This window comes from Oryx dammah, unplaced genomic scaffold (assembly GCF_014754425.2).
Source record: "Oryx dammah isolate SB20612 unplaced genomic scaffold, SCBI_Odam_1.1 HiC_scaffold_12, whole genome shotgun sequence".
Classification (NCBI taxonomy): Eukaryota; Metazoa; Chordata; class Mammalia; order Artiodactyla; family Bovidae; genus Oryx; species Oryx dammah.
The window spans coordinates 34299231-34320643 of record NW_024070196.1 but is presented as its reverse complement, the minus strand read 5'-3'; the positions used below and the strand labels follow the sequence as shown (position 1 = coordinate 34320643).

The window sequence follows — 21413 nt, the reverse complement described above, 5'->3', positions numbered from 1 at the left end:
TTGTAAATAGAGAATAGACATACCATTTGCTTAGCTTTAGAAATACTTGTGCTTTCAGAAAGAGAGATTTCTACTTATAAAAGTATCTTATTTCATGCTCACAAAAGTGTCTACTTATAACCATGATTGTCTGCTTTCCTCTGCCCCGTTTAAGTATCTGTGGGACTTCAAAAATAAGTAAGCCTGATACTTACTTCTCATTTTCTGTATGCCCATTTAAATTATGGGTGTTCTGGATAAGCTTTTTTGTCTAATTTCGTTTTGTGAGTTAGAGGAAGTGTAAGATTCCCTTTGTGAAGTGCTTTAATAATCTCTGTAATATTTGGGAAAATTGAAAATGCTGTTGAAGTAGCATATCTCTTTGGAAGATGGATAATATGGTAGGGAGAAAAGACACTGAGGTAGGGAAGAAATTTGAATTATCCTGAGCTAATAATAATATTGGGGAACATTTATTTACTGTTTACCATATTCTAGAAACTGTTTTAAGTGCTTTACAGATTAAAAAAAAAAAATCACAAAAAGGTCCCTGCATTAATGCAAAGCAGGTTATTGTACAGTTGGCTCCAGTACTCTGCCCTGCCTCCCAGCTAGCTTAAAATTTTACCTTTTTCAGGATTATAGTTGGGAAGGGCGAGCACTCTGGGTAGTAAATCATCAGTCAGTTTTGTCTTAGGCAACAGTTCTGTCCCCAGAGGTGAAGACATATAGAATGGTTCCCCATACACTATATTCTCTTGGCCCAGACTCCTCTGACTGAGGGAATGGCCACTAGACTAATCAGAGATTCCTAGAAAAGCTTTCTCTTTCTCAGATGTTCCAGCTAGTCACTGGATCCTGAATCATCCTTAGTAGCTGGCAGTAATTGCCTGGTCATTCCAGACTTCAAGCAGAACTAGAAATTTGAAACTAGAAACATATTTCTGAAGGTTAGAGTCACTGACTGCAGAGGCCCATCTTATTAATTTAACTTACAAATAGCATGACTCCCTTTGGATTTCACTCACCATGCTATGGCCTTTTGTTTATGTTAACCTTTAATCATCACCACAACCCCAGGAGGAGTAGGTCCTATTTTCATCTCCAATTTACACGTGAGAAAACTTAGGCATCTAGATCCATAACTGCTTTATTCAGCATCATATATCACAAGTAGCAGAGCTGAAATTTGAATTTAAGTATTTTGACTCCACAGCAGATACTCTGAGCCACTTTTTTTTATTTGACTGTCACACCACAGATCTCAGGATTGCATGGCTAAGTAGTTAATTAACCTTTCAAGATTGTATTTATTGTACGTTCTCTTTGTGAGCCTGTGAGTATAAGACTCCTTTGCAGCATTCATTCATTCACTTGTTAAGTAAATATTTATTGAGTGCTCTTTCTGCAGTAGGCTTGCATGGGGGTAAAACAGGGAACAGGACCTAGAGCAATTACCTTAACCCCTTTAAGCTTTAGTTTCAGTTGTAAAATGGAGATAGTAGTAATAAATTTTAGGTTATTGGAATTAAATACATGTAAAGTGCTTTATGTAGTGCCTGACATTTAGTAACTGCTTAAAAAACTTGTTTCTCATAATTTCTGCATTGATATTCTTATAAAATGGTCATTTCCATATAAATAGAAATACAGTAATAGAGATAGAAATGAGTCCTACAACAGGAATTAGATTGTAGTGGAGGATATTGAAGCATTTGGGAAATTAGAGTATTCTACAGGTGACAGGCACTATGGCATTTCAGCAGTCTAATTTGCTATTAGTTGTAAGACATACCATTATTTTACATACCATTACTGAAGAAAAATGCAGCCCTAAACTGTGAAATGGTATTGAGAAATCAACTCCAAGGAATATCCTAATTTCAAAAGTTTTAAATATGAAAAAAGTTTGTATTTTAGAAATAGAAGAAAGACATTATTATTTGGGAGAATAAGAAGATGATCTATTGTGTTTTATAAAACTTAAGGCTACCATATAGAAATACTTGATATATTGTTTTATGACTAGAGCATTAAAGAGATGGTTAAATATATGGAAAAATGAAAAGATTAAGTGTTCTATTAAAAGCTGACTGATATATTCTGTGAAGTATTAGAGAATCTGTGATATTAATAACTGTTTTCTTGTATAGCTGTTTCTGTACTTAAAGTCCTGAATTGATTTCCATTTGGAGTGGTCAGGGGAAAAATAAGTTCTGAGCCAGCTTTCATTGAAAATGAAAATTCCAGGCTTAGTAACATTTTGAAAAGGGCTCTGACTGTTAGAGTAATGGTCAGGAAATGGGGTAGCCTCTTTTGCAGTATTTCCAGATTTCAGGTAACTTCAGTGAATTCATGACACTGAACACTATAGAAGAAATTTTTGTAGGCATCATTCTGTAAATGACACTCTTCAACGAGGGTTATAAATTTTTAAATGTGATTTTATAGAAGTATTTGCGCTTCCCAGGTGGCTCAGTGGTAAAGGATCCACCTACCAATGCAGGAGACACAGTAGAAGTGAGTTTGATCCCTGGGTTAGGAAGATCCCTAGAGGAGGCAATGGCAACCCACTCCAGTATTCTTGTCTGGAAAATTCCATGGACAGAAGAGCCTGGCAGGCTGTAGTCTATGGGTTCACAAAGAGTCTGGCATGACTGAGCATGCCTGCATGCATGTGGTGGTATTTAAAATTTCATAAAATTATAAAATTTTGTAGCTGAGAAAGTTCTTAGAAATCATCTAGTTCAGTTCAGTTCAGTCGCTCAGTCGTGTCCGACTCTTTGCAACCCCGTGAATCGCAGCACACCAGGCCTTCCTGTCCATCACCATCTCCCAGAGTTCACTCAAACTCACGTCCATCGAGTTGGTGATGCCATCCAGCCATCTCATCCTCTGTCGTCCCCTTTTTCTCCTGCCCCCAATCCTTCCCAGCATCAGAGTCTTTTCCAATGAGTCTACTCTTCTCGTGAGGTAGCTGAAGTACTGGAGTTTCAGCGTTAGCATCATTCCTTCCAAAGAAATCCCAGGGCTGATCTCCTTTAGAATGGATTGGTTGGATCTCCTTGCAGTCCAAGGGACTCTCAGGAGTCTTCTCCAACACCACAGTTCAAAAGCATCCATTCTTCGGCACTCAGCCTTCTTCACAGTCCAACTCTCGCATCCATACATGACCACTGGAAAAACCATAGCCTTGACTAGAGGGACCTTTGTTGGCAAAGTAATGTCTCTGCTTTTCAATATGCTATCTAGATTGGTCATAACTTTTCTTCCAAAGAGTAAGCATCTTTTAATTTCATGGCTGCAGTCACTATCTGCAGTGGTTTTGGAGCCCAAAAAGATGAAGTCTGACACTGTTTCTACCGTTTCCCCATCTATTTCCCATGAAGGGATGGGATCAGATGTCATGATCTTCGTTTTCTGAGTGTTGAGCTTTAAGCCAACTTTTTCACTCTCCTCTTTCACTTTCATCAAGAGGCTTTTTAGTTCCTCTTCACTTTCTGCCATAAGGGTGTTGTCATCTGCATATCTGAGGTTATTGATATTTCTCCTGGCAGTCTTGATTCCAGCTTGTGTTTCTTCCAGTCCAGTGTTTCTCATGATGTATTCTGCATAGAAGTTAAATAAGCAGGGTGACAGTATACAGCTTTGACGGACTCCTTTTCCTATTTGGAACTAGTCTGTTGTTCCATGTCCATTTCTAACTGTTGCTTCCTGACTTGCATACAGGTTTCTCAAGAGGCAGCTCAGGTGGTCTGGTATTCCCATCTCTTTCAGAATTTTCCACAGTTGATTGTGATCCACACAGTCAAAGGCTTTTACATAGTCAATAAAGCAGAAATAGATGTTTTTCTGGAACTCTCTTGCTTTTTCCATGATCCAGCGGATGTTGGCAATTTGATCTCTGGTTCCTCTGCCTTTTCTAAACCCAGCTTGAACATCAGGGAGTTCACGGTTCACGTATTGCTGAAGCCTGGCTTGGAGAATTTTGAGCATTACTTTACTAGCGTGTGAGATGAGTGCAACTGTGCGGTAGTTTGAGCATTCTTTGGCATTGCCTTTCTTTGGGATTGGAATGAAAACTGACCTTTTCCAGTCCTGTGGCCACTGCTGAGTTTTCCAAATTTGCTGGCATATTGAGTGCAGCACTTTCACAGCATCATCTTTCAGGATTTGAAGTAGCTCAATAGGAATTCCATCACCTCCACTAGCTTTGTTCATAGTGATGCTTTCTAAGGCCCACTTGACTTCACATTCCAGGATGTCTGACTCTAAGTGAGTGATCACACCATTGTGATTATCTTGGTCATAAAGATCTTTTTTGTACAGTTCTTCCATGTATTCTTGCCACCTCTTCTTAATATCTTCTGCTTCTGTTAGGTCCATGTCATTTCCGTCCTTTATCGAGCCCATCTTTGCATGAAATGTTCCCTTGGTAATTCGAATTTTCTTGAAGAGATCTCTAGCCTTTCCCATTCTGTTGTTTTCCTCTATTTCTTTGCATTGATTGCTGAGGAAGGCTTTCTTATCTCTTCTTGGTATTCTTTGGAATTCTGCATTCAGATGCTTATATGTTTCCTTTTCTCCTTTGGTTTTCACTTCCCTTCTTTTCACAGCTATTTGTAAGGCCTCCCCAGACAGCCATTTTGCTTTTTTGCATTTCTTTTCCATGGGGATGATCTTGATCCCTGTCTCCTGTACAGTGTCAGGAATCTCATTCCATAGTTCATCAGGCACTCTTATCTATCAGATCTAGTCCCTTAAATCTATTTCTTACTTCCACTGTATAATCATAAGGGATTTGATTTAGGTCATACCTGAATGGTGTAGTGGTTTTCCCTACTTTCTTCAATTTAAGTCTGAATTTGGCAATAAGAAGCTCATGATCTGAGCCACAATCAGTTCCCAGTCTTGTTTTTGCTGACTGTATAGAGCTTCTCCATGTTTGGCTGCAAAGAATATAATCAATCTGATTTCAGTGTTGACCATCTGGTGATGTCCATGTGTAGAGTCTTCTCTTGTGTTGTTGGAAGAGGGTGTTTGCTATGACCAGTGTGTTTTCTTGGCAAAATTCTATTAGCCTTTGCCCTACTTCTTTCCGCATTCCAAGGCCAAATCTGCCTGTTACTCCAGGAGTTTCTTGACTTCCTACTTTTGCATTTTTTCCAGTCCCCTATAATGAAAAGGACATCTTTTTTGGGTCTTAGTTCTAGAAGGTCTTGTAGGTCTTCATAAAACCGTTCAACTTCAGCTTCTTCAGTGTTACTGAAGGTTGGGGCATAGACTTGGGTTACTGTGATATTGAATGGTTTGCCTTGGAGATGAACAGAGTTCATTCTGTCTTTTTTGAGATTGCATCCAAGTACTGCATTTCCGACTCTTTTGTTGACCATAATGGCTACTCCATTTCTTCTAAGGGATTCCTGCCCACAGTAGTAGATATAATGGTCATCTGAGTTAAATTCACCCATTCCAGTCCATTTTTGTTCGCTGATTCCTAGAATGTTGACATTCACTCTTGCCATCTCCCATTTGAGCACTTCCAATTTGCCTTGATTCATGGACCTAACGTTCCGGGTTCCTATGCAATATTGCTCTTTACAGCATCAGACCTTACTTCTATCACCAGTGTCATTCACAACTGGGTATAGTTTTTGCTTTGGCTCCATCCCTTCATTCTTTCTGGAGTTATTTCTCCATTGATCTCCAGTAGCATGTTGGGCACCTACTGACCTGGGAAGTTCCTCTTTCAGTATCCTATCATTTTGCCTTTTCATAGTGTTCATGGGGTTCTCAAGGCAAGAATACTGAAGTGGTTTGCCATTTCCTTCTCCAGTAGACCACATTCTCTCAGAGGTCTGACAGAAATCATCTGGTACAACCTTTTATTTCTTAGATGGAGTCGAAGCCCTTAGAATTTAAGAGAAGTGCATAACTCCTTTGTGGCCTAGACAAGGCTAGAGCTCATGTCCTCTAATTTAGTGCTCGTTGAATGATAATACTACTACCTTTTAGACTCTCCAGATTTGGGATAGAAAAGGTATGTTCATATCAGGGTAAAACTTTTCATGTATCTGAATATTTAATGAGTATTTTTTATGTAAGAAACTCTAGCAATAACAACTTATTAATTACTTTTAACTATTATTACTTTGTATATCTCTGTTTCAAGTTGCTAAATTCATTGCATATTTCCTGGTATGCAGTTTTTTTGTAATTTATACTTCATCACCTCATAGTTTTTACATTGTTGAACTTTTAATATTAAACAGAACTGCTGAAAGAAGCAGAGTAAAAGAAGAAATGGAACATGTGTAACTGATTTCTTATTATAAGAGTTTTATGAAGTATAGCAGATTTCTATGAATATTTTGTATTTTGCATTTTGTCTAAGCATTGTGACTGAGTACTATAGAATGGATTAAAGGTAAGACTTTGCCTAGAGAGATGGCCTGATGCAGCATTTTACTAGGAATTGGGACTTATTTCTTGTTGTTCTAGGACATGTTAAGTCTCCTGTAGCTGTCTTGGTTTTCAAATGAAAATTTGCTTGCATTTTGCATGCAGTAAGGAAATTATCTTAAGTAATGCTTGTGTTCAGGGCAGTATATGTCTGTCTATCCTTCCTTGGGTCTTTTTCACACCTAAATATTGACCTTGAAAGTATGGGAGGTAGATTTTAAGAAACAAATTCAGATGCCTGCCATTTAGGATTCTTTATGACATTTGAAAATTATACTAGAAAAAATTTTGAAATATATATTGGATATATCAACTGTTGGTCTATAATTTAAAGACCATATGAAGGGATGATAGGGGATTTTATTTTACTAAAGGAGTTTAAAGGAAATACATATCATTTTTGTGAAATTTTTACTATTGAAAAATAAAATCAATGTAATATTAACATCATGGTGGTGAGATTTCTTGAAGATGAGGGTTAGCAGTGTTTTCTGGACAGGCTAGTTCATAAATATTTTTTGCTTTTTTTTGGCCATACAGTTTCTATTGGAGCTATTCACCTCTTTTGCTACCATGCAAAAGGAGCTACAGAGAATATGTAATCAAATAAAAAACAGTTGGCTGGCCAGATTTAGACTGTGGCTGTAGTTTCCTGACCTGTTTAAGACGTCGTAAAGTCTCTTCAGTGCATGGCACTGTGACTTTTGAAGGGGGGTAATTTGGGAAAGGGGCTTGACTCCTGATGGGAAAAGAAAATTAATCTCTTGGAAAAGTCTAATTTTAGTACTTTCTGTAGCTGAACATTTTTTTCCATAGTTGTGTTGCCTTTATCTCTAGCAGATAATAAAGTTTTAAAATCATTTCATTATGTTAGTGATTACACATTTATTCTTAAACTTGAAGTTGGTTTTGATTTCCTAGGATGTCAGTTTTATGGATTTTGTTTCCTACTGCAGCTTTGAAAGTCAGCCAAGAATATTTCTCAGTCCATAAAACATTTTCACTATGCTATTCTCCAGCTAGTTCTCAATGATCTGTGGAAATAAAGGGCAAAGGCAGCATGGGAAATGAGAATCCAAAGAATTCCCTTCACCTCATCTTCCGCATTAATTATAGCTCCCAGGTTCTCTACAAATAACAAATTGGACCAGTATTACACCTTTCTGTTTAGAGGCATTCTACTAGAGGTATCAATACCTATCTGAATTGCTAATATTTTTATTGAAATGAATGAATTAAATAACTTAGGTGTTCTATGTTACCAACAGAGACTAACAGAATTTTGAAACTAGAAGGACCTGTATACTATCTAATTTAATTCCCTTATTCATATATGTCAATAATTAAGACACCCTCAAGGGAACGGTAACATCTTTATCCTCTTACCTCAGGTGTCCAGCACAGTGTCTAACAGAGAAGCACCCAGACATTTAATTTTTGAATAAGGAAATGTAGGCTTACAGAAACTAGAGTTTTAAGTTCAATCAGCTGGTGGTTAGCAGAATCTGATTTCACCATGTGTTAGTGTCATTTATGAACTGATTTTACTTTAAAATTAAACATTGAGACAGTCTTTTGGAGTTTTGTCACTTGCATTATTTTCATAGAAGCATCGTCATCCTTATTATAAAGAATTATTTGTAAGCTGTGGAATACATTCACTTGTCAAAGAGCTCCAAAAAGAATTAATGAAGTGCTAACTGATGTGTTTTTCTCAAAAAATTCAATAGTTTTTGTACACAGTAACTCTAAAAGTGAGTCTGGACTCAGAAAACTTTGTCTGTTGTGCTCAGGGCACAGAAACGATAAATGTATTCAAATCTACCAGAGGATGACAACATAGATACTTAACTACAGTGAGAAAACATTTTGAAAGACTATGGACATCCTGGGTATACTAATTAATTTTGTAGAGAGATCACCATGTTACCCTCTGCCAGAAGGCCATTCAGTCACACAGTGTAGGGGAATCAAATTGAGTCTTTTCTCATGCATTCAAGTCATAGGGTTCCAAATCCTGTGTGTCTGTAATCACACTTAAAGTATTATAAATGAAGATCCTGAATCAATGTCCACCTACCCCCTACACCCCCCAATCCCCACCCAAAAAAAGGTTCATTTAGAAGACTCAAAAAGAGGATAGAAGTAACTGATGACAAGAACTTCTTTTGATATTGATCTAAGAAACCAAGGATGTGGAGATTTTCTTTTCATTCAGTTTCTTGAACCAAGCACTTCTACATCTGAGCAGTCTTACAGTATATTGGTTTTTTCCCATTTTAGGAGGTTTGCCATTTTTTCAAAAGTCATTTTTAAATTATAAAAATATCTGAGCAGTATAAAGATCTGCTTATCTGGAAATTTTTGCTATTCAAAATATATTGTGCCTTGAGGACTCTGAGGAGCCAAACTCTCACCATTTGAATAGCTAATATATAGTTAAGACTAAAATGTAAAGAAGTCTCATTACAGTGTATAGTAATTTCCTTCTAATACATCTTGTATAAACAAAGTATTTCTTAGTTGTTTATTTATTAGGCTCACTGTTTTGGGCATCCTTATGAAGGGCTCAAGAGGAGTAGTTTTTATCTTAAACTTAATCTTAGCCAAAAGGCCAAAAAGCAGTTGAGTTTTTACCTTAGCATTATGTTAGTGGTTTTCATGGAAAAGTTTAAGGAAGTTTTATGCTTTCTACCATGTTTTAAGTAAAGCTAAGTAGGGAACTGACAATATGTATCTGCTGACCTGTTTTAACTTCTGAAAATCTTTAATCATACATCATGTTCATGTTTTATTTCAGTAACATTTACGTGCCACACATTCCTTTTTCAGTTTAATTGGTTAAAATAACTTGTAAAAGGTTATACACATCACCAGTAACCAAGGTACAGTGGTGATAATAGTTATAAGAATTATTATTAAAATTATCTATTGATCTTTTCTTTGCGCTAAGTATTATGCTAGATCTTTTATACATTTTATTTAATTTTGAGAGTGCTATGGGTCTTTCCATGTTTGATTGAGACAACTGAGGCTCAGAGAAGTATCTCTTACACAAGATTACACAAAAAGAAAAGTGGTAAAGCTGGCAATTGAACACAAGCTTACTGAGTATCATCGTGGTTTAGTTATTAAGTCGTGTCCAACTCTTGCGACTGCATGGACTGTAGCCTGCCAGGCTCCGCCAGGCTCCTCTGTCCACCAGGCAAGAACACTAGAGTGGGTTGCCATTTTCTTCTTCAGGAGATTTTCCCAACCCAGGGATCATACCTGGGTCTCCTACATTGCAGGCAGATTTTTTACTGACTGAGCTATGAGGGAAGATTTGCTGATTATCACATCTTAGCTCTTTTCCAGATTCAAAGAAACCTTCCCAATAAGTACTGATCAGTGAAGATTTTACTGGAGTGATTTGTAAAACTTTATATTATATACTCATTTATTATAATCACTGTACAATTTTAGTTTTCCTTGTCACCATTTCTAGATCTATGGCACTTAAGAAAATGACACGTTTATAAGCATTTTTTCTGCTTCAGTTTTTAGCTTGTTGTGAGAAAAATGTTTGAACTTACATATGTTAATTTTCCTTATTTTCCTTTTGTTGGATTATGTTTATAACAGCAGCATAGGGAGGGCCAACATTGTGAAAAATTCCCTTCAAAAAATTGCTTTTTGTAGAGGGTAAATTGAGTCAAAACTATAGAAGTGTAATGAGCAAAACTATACAAATGTAATGCCTATGATAGCTTGGAATTTTTACTGGGAAATCATGGCAAAATGAAAAAATACATACTTTTATGTCTTAACTTTTAACTCTGTGTTAACAGTTTATACAAAGCTGCAGTTATTCAGAGCACATGCAGCTTACACAGCTCTCAGACAGCTGGGGAAGATAACTCATTATATTAATATATGTCTGTCTGCTTTTATAGGGTATGTTGTTAATCTAAAGTAATTTATTCACTATTAGGTTCAAACTGAATATTGACCATAATATGATAGCATAGATATCCAGTAGTGGTCAGCTGGAATATTCAAGGCATTATTGATTTTTATATTCCTTATCTTGGATTTTGGTGTCAGACATTAATTTGGGGAAATTCTCAGTCATTATGGCTTCAAATATGTTCTACTCTGTCTTCTCTTTTTGGTATTTTAGATACACATATATTACATATTTTGTTGTCCACAGTTCCTGGATATTCTTTTTCTGTTGTTGTTGTTGTTGTTTTCCCCTGTTTTCTTCAGTTCAGTTTTCTCTTTGCTTTTCCATTTTGAATGTTTCTGTTCTCTTAAACAGAGATTATTTCCTCAGCCCTGTGTAATCTACCAATGAACCCAAAAAGGGAATTCTTTTTTTTTTCTGTTACAGTGTTACATCTCAGCATTTCTCTTTGAGCCTTAGAATTTCCATTTCTCTGCTTATGTTGCCCTTTTCTTGCATGTCGTCTACTTTGTCCACTAGAGCCCTTAGCATATGAGTCATAGTTTTAAAAAATTACTGATCTGATAATTCTAGCATTCTTGCTGATTTTCTGGTTCTGATGCTAACTCAGTTTCTTCCAGCTGTGTTGGTTTGCCTTTTATTCTGCCTTACAGTTTTTTTCTTGATAGACATGGTTTACTGGGTAAAAGGAACTGTGGCAAGTAGGCCTTTAGTAGTGTAGTAGTGAGTGAGCACACAGTGAGAAGGTGTCAGTTACCAGCCAGAGGAAGAGTTCTCACCTGTCCATGCTGGCCTCTTGATCTTGGACTTACCAGCTTCCAGAGTGTGATAAATGCAGTTTTATTGTTTATAAACCACCTAGTCTATGGTATTTTGTTATAGCAGCCTGAACAGATTAGGTTACTTGGGTCTCACATTTCTGAGGGGTCTAAAAAGAATTGTTAATTTTTCAGTTTATAGAGCTTTTTACTTGTTAGGAGGGAGTTAAGACTTCTAAGATTCTTACTTTATACTGGACTGGAAAACAGACCAATACTGCCCAGTTAGGGCTACCCTGATAGCTCAGTTGATAAAGAATCTGTCTGCAATGCAGGAGACCCCAGTTTGATTCCCGGGTCGGGAAGATCTATCTACTAGAGAAGGGATAGGCTACCCACTCCAGTGTTCTGGCCTAGAGAATTCCATGGACTATATACTGTATACAGTATATACTGTATACTGTATATAGTATATATACAGTATGTAGTATATATACTGTATGTAGTATATATACTGTATATAGTGTAGTATATAGTATACTGTACTATATACTATACTATATATACTATATAGTCCATGGGGTCACAAGGAGTAGGATACCACTGAGCAATTTTCAGTTTCACTGCCCAGTTGTAACCTGTTTTCTATATTGTAGCCACTGTGGTCCTCAGAAACGTAAATCTGATCTTGTCATGTCTCTGCTTGAAACTTCCTATCCACTTCAGGTTAAAATTCAAGCTCAGTAATTTGGATAATAAAGCCTTTGTCATACACCCTTGGCTTATCTTTCTCTGCTGATCTTTTACATTTTTACATTAATGCTGCTGCTGCTGCTGCTAAGTTGCTTCAGTTGTGTCCAACTCTGCGACCCCATAGACAGCAGCCCACCAGGCTCCCCCGTCCTTGGGATTCTCCAGGCAAGAACACTGGAGTGAGTTGCCATTTCCTTCTCCAATGCATGAAAGGAAAAGTGAAAGTGAAGTCGCTCAGTCATGTCTGACTTGGAGACGCCATGGACTGCAGCCTGCCAGACTCCTCTGTCCATGCTGTGCTATTCTGAAGTGGTTTCCATTTTCAGTGTTCTCTCTCTTCCCTCTATTTTTTGACTGTCTGATCCCCACTCATTTTTTTTAGGTTGTAGGTTAGAAACCATTTCCTCTGGACAGCTCACTTTGACTCTCCCAGGACCTGATCCTGTGACCTTCCATAGCACCTTGTAGTGTAGTACCACAACTAATTATTAGCAAAGTTAGATATAATTATAGGCCTCAGATGTAATCAGTTGGCATTCTTAAATATTTATATGCTTGTAGTCATCGTGCAGGAGCCCTAGAGCTTTTGCTAGCAATGTTCCTATCTAACATTTGGATAAGTTTTATCATGGAGCATTTTTGGAAGGATAGGTAATCCATTTATTCAAAACGTTCCAAGTTTATTCTTAAGTAGAATCAGGTCAGCAAATTCATACACCTGCCAATTGTTTACTTGCAGGAATTAGTGCTAACTAAAATTTCACTGGCTTCTCTGATTCTCCTTGCTTGCTCACAAAGTTTTTTGGCATTGGGAAAGACCATTTCATAAATTGACAGTGTAATTTATATAATAACCTGGAAGAACCAACCATTTAATTGATAGTAATGATTTATATAACAGCCTCATGTGTTTGATTAGTGTGAATTAGAGGCTGTTCTCCTGTGTGTCAAGTTTTGGAACTTGTAATGCATGCTGAGATTTAAATTCTTCTGTTTAGAGATCCTGATTACTTTATTACTAAATGTATTATGTGATGATTGTATGAACATTAAGGTGTACTTGCTGTCATGCTAAGACAAGAGTATGGGGTGTGGTTTTCTATCCTCTTTCCCTCCTCTCCCACTCTGAACTGCATCTGGTTGAATTTATACATTTAATACATTTACAGTGTTGTTTCACTCTATAATTGTCCACGCAGATGTTTATTGTGTATTTCTCAGTTCTAAACAGATTTTAGTAAATTCCAGCTAGTGCTAATAAGGATTATTATTTTGAGACTTCGATTGTGTAATATCAGGATTTTGTTCACTATTAAGACCTGTTGGGTTTACATCTTAAGAATAGATATTCAGTAATTTTTTTGTGATCAAAGGAAATGACATTAAAGTATAGTTTCTCCAGGGGTAGCTTTGTAATTGACCTAGAACATGAACAAAAGCAACAAAATAAAATGCTTTTTTTTGCCTGCCTCTCCAGATAAGTGTATTGTGGTGACTCCTTATCTGCTGATATGTTTAAATATACTCTTAATATTTATGAAAATATCAAGATAGGTCAAAAATACCCTATTTGTTATATGTTTGTAAGGAGTTTTCTGTCTCATGTAAGCTCTGAACTTCATGTGCGAATGGATCTGTATCTTACTCATTTGTTTATTCCCAATTCTTGTCAGTTTAATTGCCATATAAAATGTAAATATCAATTAAGTAATTATGTATTTGATGAACCTTTAAAAAATAATCTTATATCTTACTTCCCAGATCTTTTATATTTGATGCTTTTTAGCATTTCATTCTTAGGGAGAAAATAATCATGGTTGATGATGGAGGAAAAGAAATTATCTCAATCTAGTTAGTTCTTGAATATGATAATTCAACAAGTAATGAATTCTGAAGCATGCATTTTATAATTTGAAAAAGACATAATGTTTCTTGGTACAGAATATACAGTCTTTTTAAGATAGTAGAGTGTTTGGGGATAGGTAAATAGATTTTTAAAACTGTGTTTTTAAAAATCAGTTCTTCAGGTGCTGGGAATGTAGCTGATCGTGTCTTGGCTCAGCTCTTGACGGAAATGGATGGCATTGAACAGTTAAAGAATGTGACAGTTTTGGCAGCTACCAATCGTCCAGATAGGATAGACAAGGTAAGGAAAGAAGGCTGTGTGGGTGTTATATAATCAAGAACTGGATCATTTGATTATATTGGGTTCTTTTCTTTCTTTTTTTTTTTTTTTCTGTCAAACTACTTTTTAATCAGTTTGTCATTTAGAGGATACTGAAAGATCTTAAACTAAAGGAAATGAAGAGAACAGAGAAAAGGTTTTGTTTATGTTTTTATTGCTTATGGTTTGGTATCAATGAAGCTATTTTATTATCCCTTGAGTTTCTCCTCCCTCATTGTTGCATTAAACTCTCAATATAGTTCCCTATGGTATTGAAGTTCTGAAATTTGTTTTGTGTTTAATCTGATTTATTTTGAGAAGTTTTTTTTTTTAATATTTTCATTCATATTAGGATAAAATTCTGGATATTCACTAACTAGTTAGACTCAAGTTATTTTCAACAGTTTTCTAGAAGTCCTGACCTAGCAATTGCTCTCAGAGTAAATAGAATGAAAATGATAATGAGTTTTATTTCTCTTAAGAAGTTACTTAGATTATACCATTAAATTCAGCTATATAGGTGCAAAATTAATACTATCTAGCTGATGCGAAGAGCTGACTCATTTGAAAAGACCCTGATGCTGGGAAGGATTGAGGCAGGAGGAGAAGGGGACGACAGAGGATGAGATGGTTTGATGGCATCACCAACTCAATGGACATGAGTTTGGGTGAACTCCAGGAGTTGGTGCTGGACAGGGAGGCCTGGGGTGCTACAGTTCATGGGGTCACAGTCGGAAATGACTGAGCGACTGAACTGAACTGATTGCTACCACTATTTTTTCCCCAAGTCATGTTTTAACAAATGAGTTCACTTAAATTTTAAGAGCCTAATTTATACTTAATGTATAATTTTTTAACAAGGGTCTAAATTGAGTGGAAAAATTTACTCCCAGGGCATCAACCAGTTTATCAGCTTTTGTTAATGTTATTGCCTCATGTACATGACCTTATAAACTTCTTCCTCCTTGTGCACATATATACAGACTTGCAGTTTTAAATATGGGATTTTAAAAAAAAATCATCTTTTTGAAAATATGAAGGTAGGTTTTATATGGGAAGAAAGCCTTGCTTTCATTCAGTTTGGTATTTTGCTGTGTTATGAAGTCCTTTGGTTGAATGCAGATGAGAAAGCTTTGAACCTTAATAAATTAAATTGTTCCCTTCCTGATTCAGTGTTTTATAAGAAGCTGGTTGAGTTATGAACATCTGTAGGATCTGGGTTCATACTCAGGTATCTCTCATGTCTGTTAAAAAAGATAGGACTCTATCTTAACAAGAATTATAGAAAGTGCTAAAAGAGACCTTAAAGATGACCTAATCCAACCTTTTGGTTTCAGTGACTCTAGAAGAATCATCTTTTTCCTGGTAAATACATATTGTATTTTATGATTTTTGTCTCCTAGTTACTATGGCTAATAAGCTTGAAAATTTTCTTAGATTTCTTTCCCTGTAGTGTCTAATCTAATGGCCCTCTTTGGTATTTTAGTGTTGTATGTCATTGATGTTAGACACATTTCTTGAAGTAGGATTTGGGGCTTACTGTAAACTTCTTGGGTTCTTCTAAATCAAGCTATATGATTGAGCTTGATTAGTGCGTGTATTAAGTTTGTCTTACTGTGTAACAAGTTACCTCAAATTTAACAGCTTCACACAATATTTATTACTGTTTCTCTAGGTGAGTCAAAATCTGGGCATGGCAGATGCTCAGAAATTACAAACACTCTTAATATCTTAATTTAAATATGTTCATCTAAGATTAGTTTGGTAAAAATGTTGTATTTCTAAATTTTAAAAAATGAATCAAAGTATATATGTATGTGTGTGTATACGATGCATGCTCAGGAACTCAACAAGTTGTTGGCCAACTATGTTCTTGTCCTTAGTTGGTATTCCTCACCTAATTGTGGCTACATTCAATTCTTGTGACTGTAGACCTAAGAACTAAGTTTCCTTTCTAGCTGTCACCTAGGAACCACTCTCAGCCCCTTGAGACTTGCATGGCCCCTTCCATTGTCCCAAGATAGCAATGGAGAATCTCCATCATATTTTATCCATCTTATGTGTTAAATTTCTATTGCCAGAAAAAGCCTAGTTAGTGTCATTTTAAGTCGCACCTGATCAAGTTAGGTCCATCAAGGAAAGTCTCTTTACCTTCTAGTCAGCTGGTTCAGGACCGTTTTACATTTGCAAAGCCCTTCACAACAGCATCTTAACTGAGCTAGAATTCTTCCTGCCACAGTACTCTTCAGCTTCTTCTCCAGCCCCTATGTGAGTTCTCTTCTGGGCACTAAGAATAACTTCTAACTTTCACAGAGACCAACTTATCTTTGCCATTCATTTGATTGGGTACAAACCTGCTCCTTTGAAATATTCTTTTCTGTGGAGTCTGTCTTCTTCACATGGAGTATTTCTGTGCCTTGCCTTGTCCAGATATATCTTCAGTTATACATATAATCTCTCTTAAAGTAGAAATGGTTAAATGAATTTAAACTCCTTTATTTAAAGGATACATTTTTCATGTTATTTATAACAGTAAGCCTGTTGTTTAATACAGTGAAATTGTTGATGTCATCTCTTTTGTTAACTTTTTGCTCTATAAAACCTACATTGAACCTCAACCTCTTGTGTTTTGCATTGAGGTGAAATTTATCCTAGTTTTTACCTCCACCTGGTAGAAAAGACCTAAAGAAGTTTTTAAGATAAACCTAGAGATTACAAGTTATCTTGTGTCACTCTAAGGTTTTGGACCTTTATTCGCCTTCATTTTAGAATACGTCAAGTACCAATACCCAGAGGTAATGGTAGATGACTTCCATTCTTTTAGGGATAATTTTGTCTGTGGATATCTTTGCTCTCTTGGAGAAAATGCTTAACCACTTTGGGCAGAACTTGTCTCCAAAGGTGGGAGATTGAAGGGAGGGAAGTGGTTCTTTTATACATTTCTTTTTGCATTGTTTTTAATGTGTTTATTGCTTGCTAATAATATTTGCCTTTGGACTCAGATGCTCTGTTTTATTATGGCAACTTATAAGTGGCAATCTGCAGTATCACAGACTTTGAGAAATTAAAGTTTGGGAAATAACTTACCAAAATTCTTGTCATGTTTTTGATCTTTTATAAAATATTAACTTAACATTTTGGTTCTAAAATCACCTAATTGTTGAAAATGTGTGTTTTAAGTACCAGTATTGTTACACACTGGTAATGACTTTTGACTAATTAACCTTTGCTTCTAGATGCATCAGAGAAGTGCAAACATATACAAACACATATATGTATATATGTGTACTTATATGTATACTTGTTTGTGTGTATGCATGCATCATATACACACACATATGTATATACTTTGATTCATTTTTTTAAAATTTAGAAATACAACATTTTTACCAAACTAATCTTAGATGAACATATTTAAATTAAGATATTAAGAGTGTTTGTAATTCTATGCTGAAACTTAATTTTCTAGGTCAGAGGGATCTAAAGGCCTTTACTACTCAAATTTTTCAAAATCGGTAGTATCTAATTTGTAATAGATGAAATTATATAATTATGACTGGCAGCAAAGCAAAATTGGTAAATGGAAAAAATATTTTGTGATAAAACAATGGCTTCAAGATCATCAAATGATACATGCTGTGCTTTCAAGTACAACTCTGAATTTAGTACATTGAACCATGGTCTAACTGTTCTGCATATGTTCTGTAGTTGTGCAAAAGACAGTACCTTAAGTAGTCAGTGATTTTTGTAAAAATGTTTTAAACATTTTCTATTTCAGGTAGAATTCCATATTCATATTTAGTATGAATTTTTTATTAACTATACTTCTCTTATTACTCAGATGATATAAGCTATACCAAAGGTGTATTTTCTAGGTTTTTTAATGAACTATTATATTATTTGTTTATTATTTAATAGTACTTTTGGAAAAAAACAGTTTTAGCACATGTGTGATTAGAACATGGTTTTCAAAATGTGCCCTGAATGTGTTGTTAGAAACAAAACAGTCTTAAGAGATGATTTAACAAAGAACAACTTCCTGTTATGAAATGCATAGACGTAGTTTTCACCACCTGTCTTGTCTGGGAAAAACAGTAGTAGGAAGAGAATAGGCGACAGGAGAATTAAAGTAAATTTCCTGTGCTGATGCTGAAAGGTAGAGATTTTTTTTTTCTTGACGTAAATCTGGAGAGAAGAAGGATTGTTCTATTATGAAAGATATGATGCAGTTAGTCTAACTTGGGTACATTTAATTAAGGTGTTTGGCCATGTAAATTAGCTTGCATACTTCACAATCCTGTTGCCTGTTGACTTACAACCTCTGTATCATGATGACCTTAAGTTAGTATATTGGAATGGAAAGAATTTTTGGACTGTCAGAGAAGTGAAATTGATGTCATTCTATGTTCCATATATTGTGCATTTTTAGTATCTTTTTTGGACAATATTTCATTCCATACAGCCTGGGGATACCAAAGCTGGAGTTTCCTGAGGATTCAGCAAGGGAAGTGAGACACACACCTCAAGAATCACATTATCCTACTTCCTGCTATATCGTGTTTACATGTTAAGCCCATTAGCTGCAGTGTAGCTCTCTAGGCTGAGTGAAGTGATTGCTTAGAGTCTCCAGTGGTATACTGAAGCCACCATAGACCTTTCACCCACTTACCCTCCTCTTTCAGCTTTCAGATGAGTGAAGAGAAGTTGTATCCTTTAGAGTCCATTTTACATTAAGAATGACAGAATGTGAAGGACAGATGAAGATAAATGAGATTGTGATGTCAGGTCATTGCATTGTCTTTAGATTGATGATGGCCTGGATTTACACAACATCAGGAAACAGCAACAAACAATTATTTTTGATGCCCAAATAATGGTTTAAAGCTCAAACTCTGGGAGTTTATATTGTTCTTTGTTAGGCTGTAGCTTACATAGCGCCTTTAGAAGAGTATAGTGTTCAATCCATGGTATTTCATGCATTTGTGTTGGATATTAAGGAAGAAATGATCATGTTTTCTTACCCTAGTGTTAAACAAGGTTCAGAATGGTTTAATTTTATGAATATTTTAAAATATAGTCCCTTTGGCTACTTTTAGTACTGATGCTTGGTATGGCTGCTTTTAGTACCTATGCTTGGTATATAACAGGCTCTCAATAATGATTACTACTATAATTATTATATCTAGCCTGAAACCTAGTTTTCTTATAATAGTAAATTTGTAGAATTTTAAAAATTATGCTCTAAACCATCTATGGAAGAGATTACTCAATTGAGGACATTTTTGTAAGTTATGTAGAGGTCGTAAGTGATTCAGTATTCAAAATTATTTTCTAACTTAGTATTTTAACTCATGGAAGTTATAAACCGGAATTAATTTTCCTCCCAGTTTTTCTGAAAGACAGGTTGATTGGTTAAATATAGCGTAATATTTTTATTTCTTAAATACTATAAATTAAAAGTTGACTTTATTGATATCTTTGTAACATGGAAAAATTAGCATGTTTAGAAATGTCAGCAGATGAGAAACTAAATAGATGAGAAGCTAAGTATATGTAGCTTCCAATTTTCAAATGAATATGTATTCCAGAAATACCTTCAGACAGGTTAAAAATACATTTGTGAACAGTTTTCCTCTCCACCCTTCCTAGTTATAAATTAAAAGTCCTATTCACTTGTTACTGCTATTCTCAGATAAGTCAGAACTAAAAAACAAGTTGCTTGATCTAAGAAACATTAAAAGTTTAAATGAATCATAATTCTTTACTTTCCTGTAAGTATTTACAGGATGCTTTTTGATCTTTGGGCTTCCCTAGTGGCTCAGACGGTAAAGCGTCTGTCTGCAATGCAGGAGACCCGGGTTCGATCCCTGGGTTGGGAAGATCCCCTGGAGAAGGAAATGGCAGCCCACTCCAGTATTCTTGCCTGGAAAATCCCATGGACCACGGAGCCTAGTAGGCTACTGTCCATGCGGTCGCAAAGAGTCGGACACAACTGAGCGACTTCCCTTTTCACTTTTTGATCTTTAATATTTATCAAAATGATATGGAGAGTCTTAGAGTGTTAGAAGGTGAGCCACAGTGTGGTCAGATGTGGGAGGCTTCTTGCAGGGTCATTGGTCAGATGTGGGAGGCTTCTTGCAAGGTCATTTTCCAATTTCAGCTTTACCATCATTTTGTAAGACAGAAGTAGTTTTGTTATTGTTGCTGTTTGTGTGTGGGGTTTTTTTGTTTTTTTAAAGCGTTAAGTGTTTTCAGTATATTTATTATGGCAACAGTTAACAAGGGTTTCAGCTTCAGGAACGGGGGAACGGAATTTTGTCAGAGGTTGTATGCATATGTGAGTCGTGTCTCATTTAGAGATTAAGATAAAGACTGTCCTTCCCAGGGGTCAGCAAACTATGGCCTGTGTGCCAGATCTGTTATCACTTGTTATTCTGCATTTCATGATCTAAGAATGGTTTTTACTTATTTAAATGGTTGACAAAAAAGGTAATTTTTGTGGTGTGAAAATGATACGAAATTCAAATTTCAGGCCTAATAAATAAAGCTTTACTGGTACAAGATTACACTATTTTTTTTCCTTCAGATTTTAAAGCTTTTATATTATATTGGAATATAACCATTTAACAGTGTGATAGTTTCAGCTACACAGCAAAGGACTTAGCTGTACCTGGATACACATGCGTGTGTCCATTCTCCCCCCGACTCCCTTCCCACCCAGGCTGCCACATAGCATTGATCAGTGTTCTCATGCTATACAGTAGGACCTTGTTGGTTATCCATGTTAAATACAGCAGCTGCTGCTGCTAAGTGGTGTCAGTCGTGTCAGACTCTGTGCGACCCCATAGATGGAAGCCCACCAGGCTCCTCTGTCCCTGGGATTCTCCAGGCAAGAACACTGGAGTGGGTTGCCATTTCCTTCTCCAGTGCATGAAAGTGAAAAGTGAAAGTGAAGTCCCCTAATCGTGTCCGACTCTTAGCAACCCCATGGACTGCAGCCTACCAGGCCCCTCCGTCCATGGGATTTCCCAGGCAAGAGGACTGGAGTGGGGTGCCATTGCCTTCTCCGAATATAGCAGCTAAGTTACACTAATTTTTTATGTATTGTCTGTGATTTCATTTGCATTACTTAGTAGTTATGGTAGAGACCTATGACTTATAAAGCTTAAATTATCACTTGGAACTTTGCAGAAAAAGTTTACTGACCATTGGTCTATCCTTGTAAGCTTTTAGCAGTTTACTAAAGTCTCTAATGTCCATTGTTCACACAAGAACCACAACATTTTTCTAAAGGTTGTTTAAATATATTATTTCATAAATATATATGACCCATAAATATGGGTCAATA

The 21413-nt window shown here is 36.0% G+C and overlaps 1 protein-coding gene across 1 annotated transcript in view; it reads left to right on the top strand.

Moving 5' to 3' along the window:
• Positions 1–21413, top strand: part of SPATA5 (spermatogenesis associated 5) — a 346722-nt gene that overhangs the window by 112038 nt on the left and 213271 nt on the right. The window contains exon 14 of the mRNA XM_040250546.1: positions 13921–14047. Coding sequence (XP_040106480.1) covers positions 13921–14047 — 127 coding nt within the window. The remainder of the gene's footprint in view (positions 1–13920; positions 14048–21413) is intronic.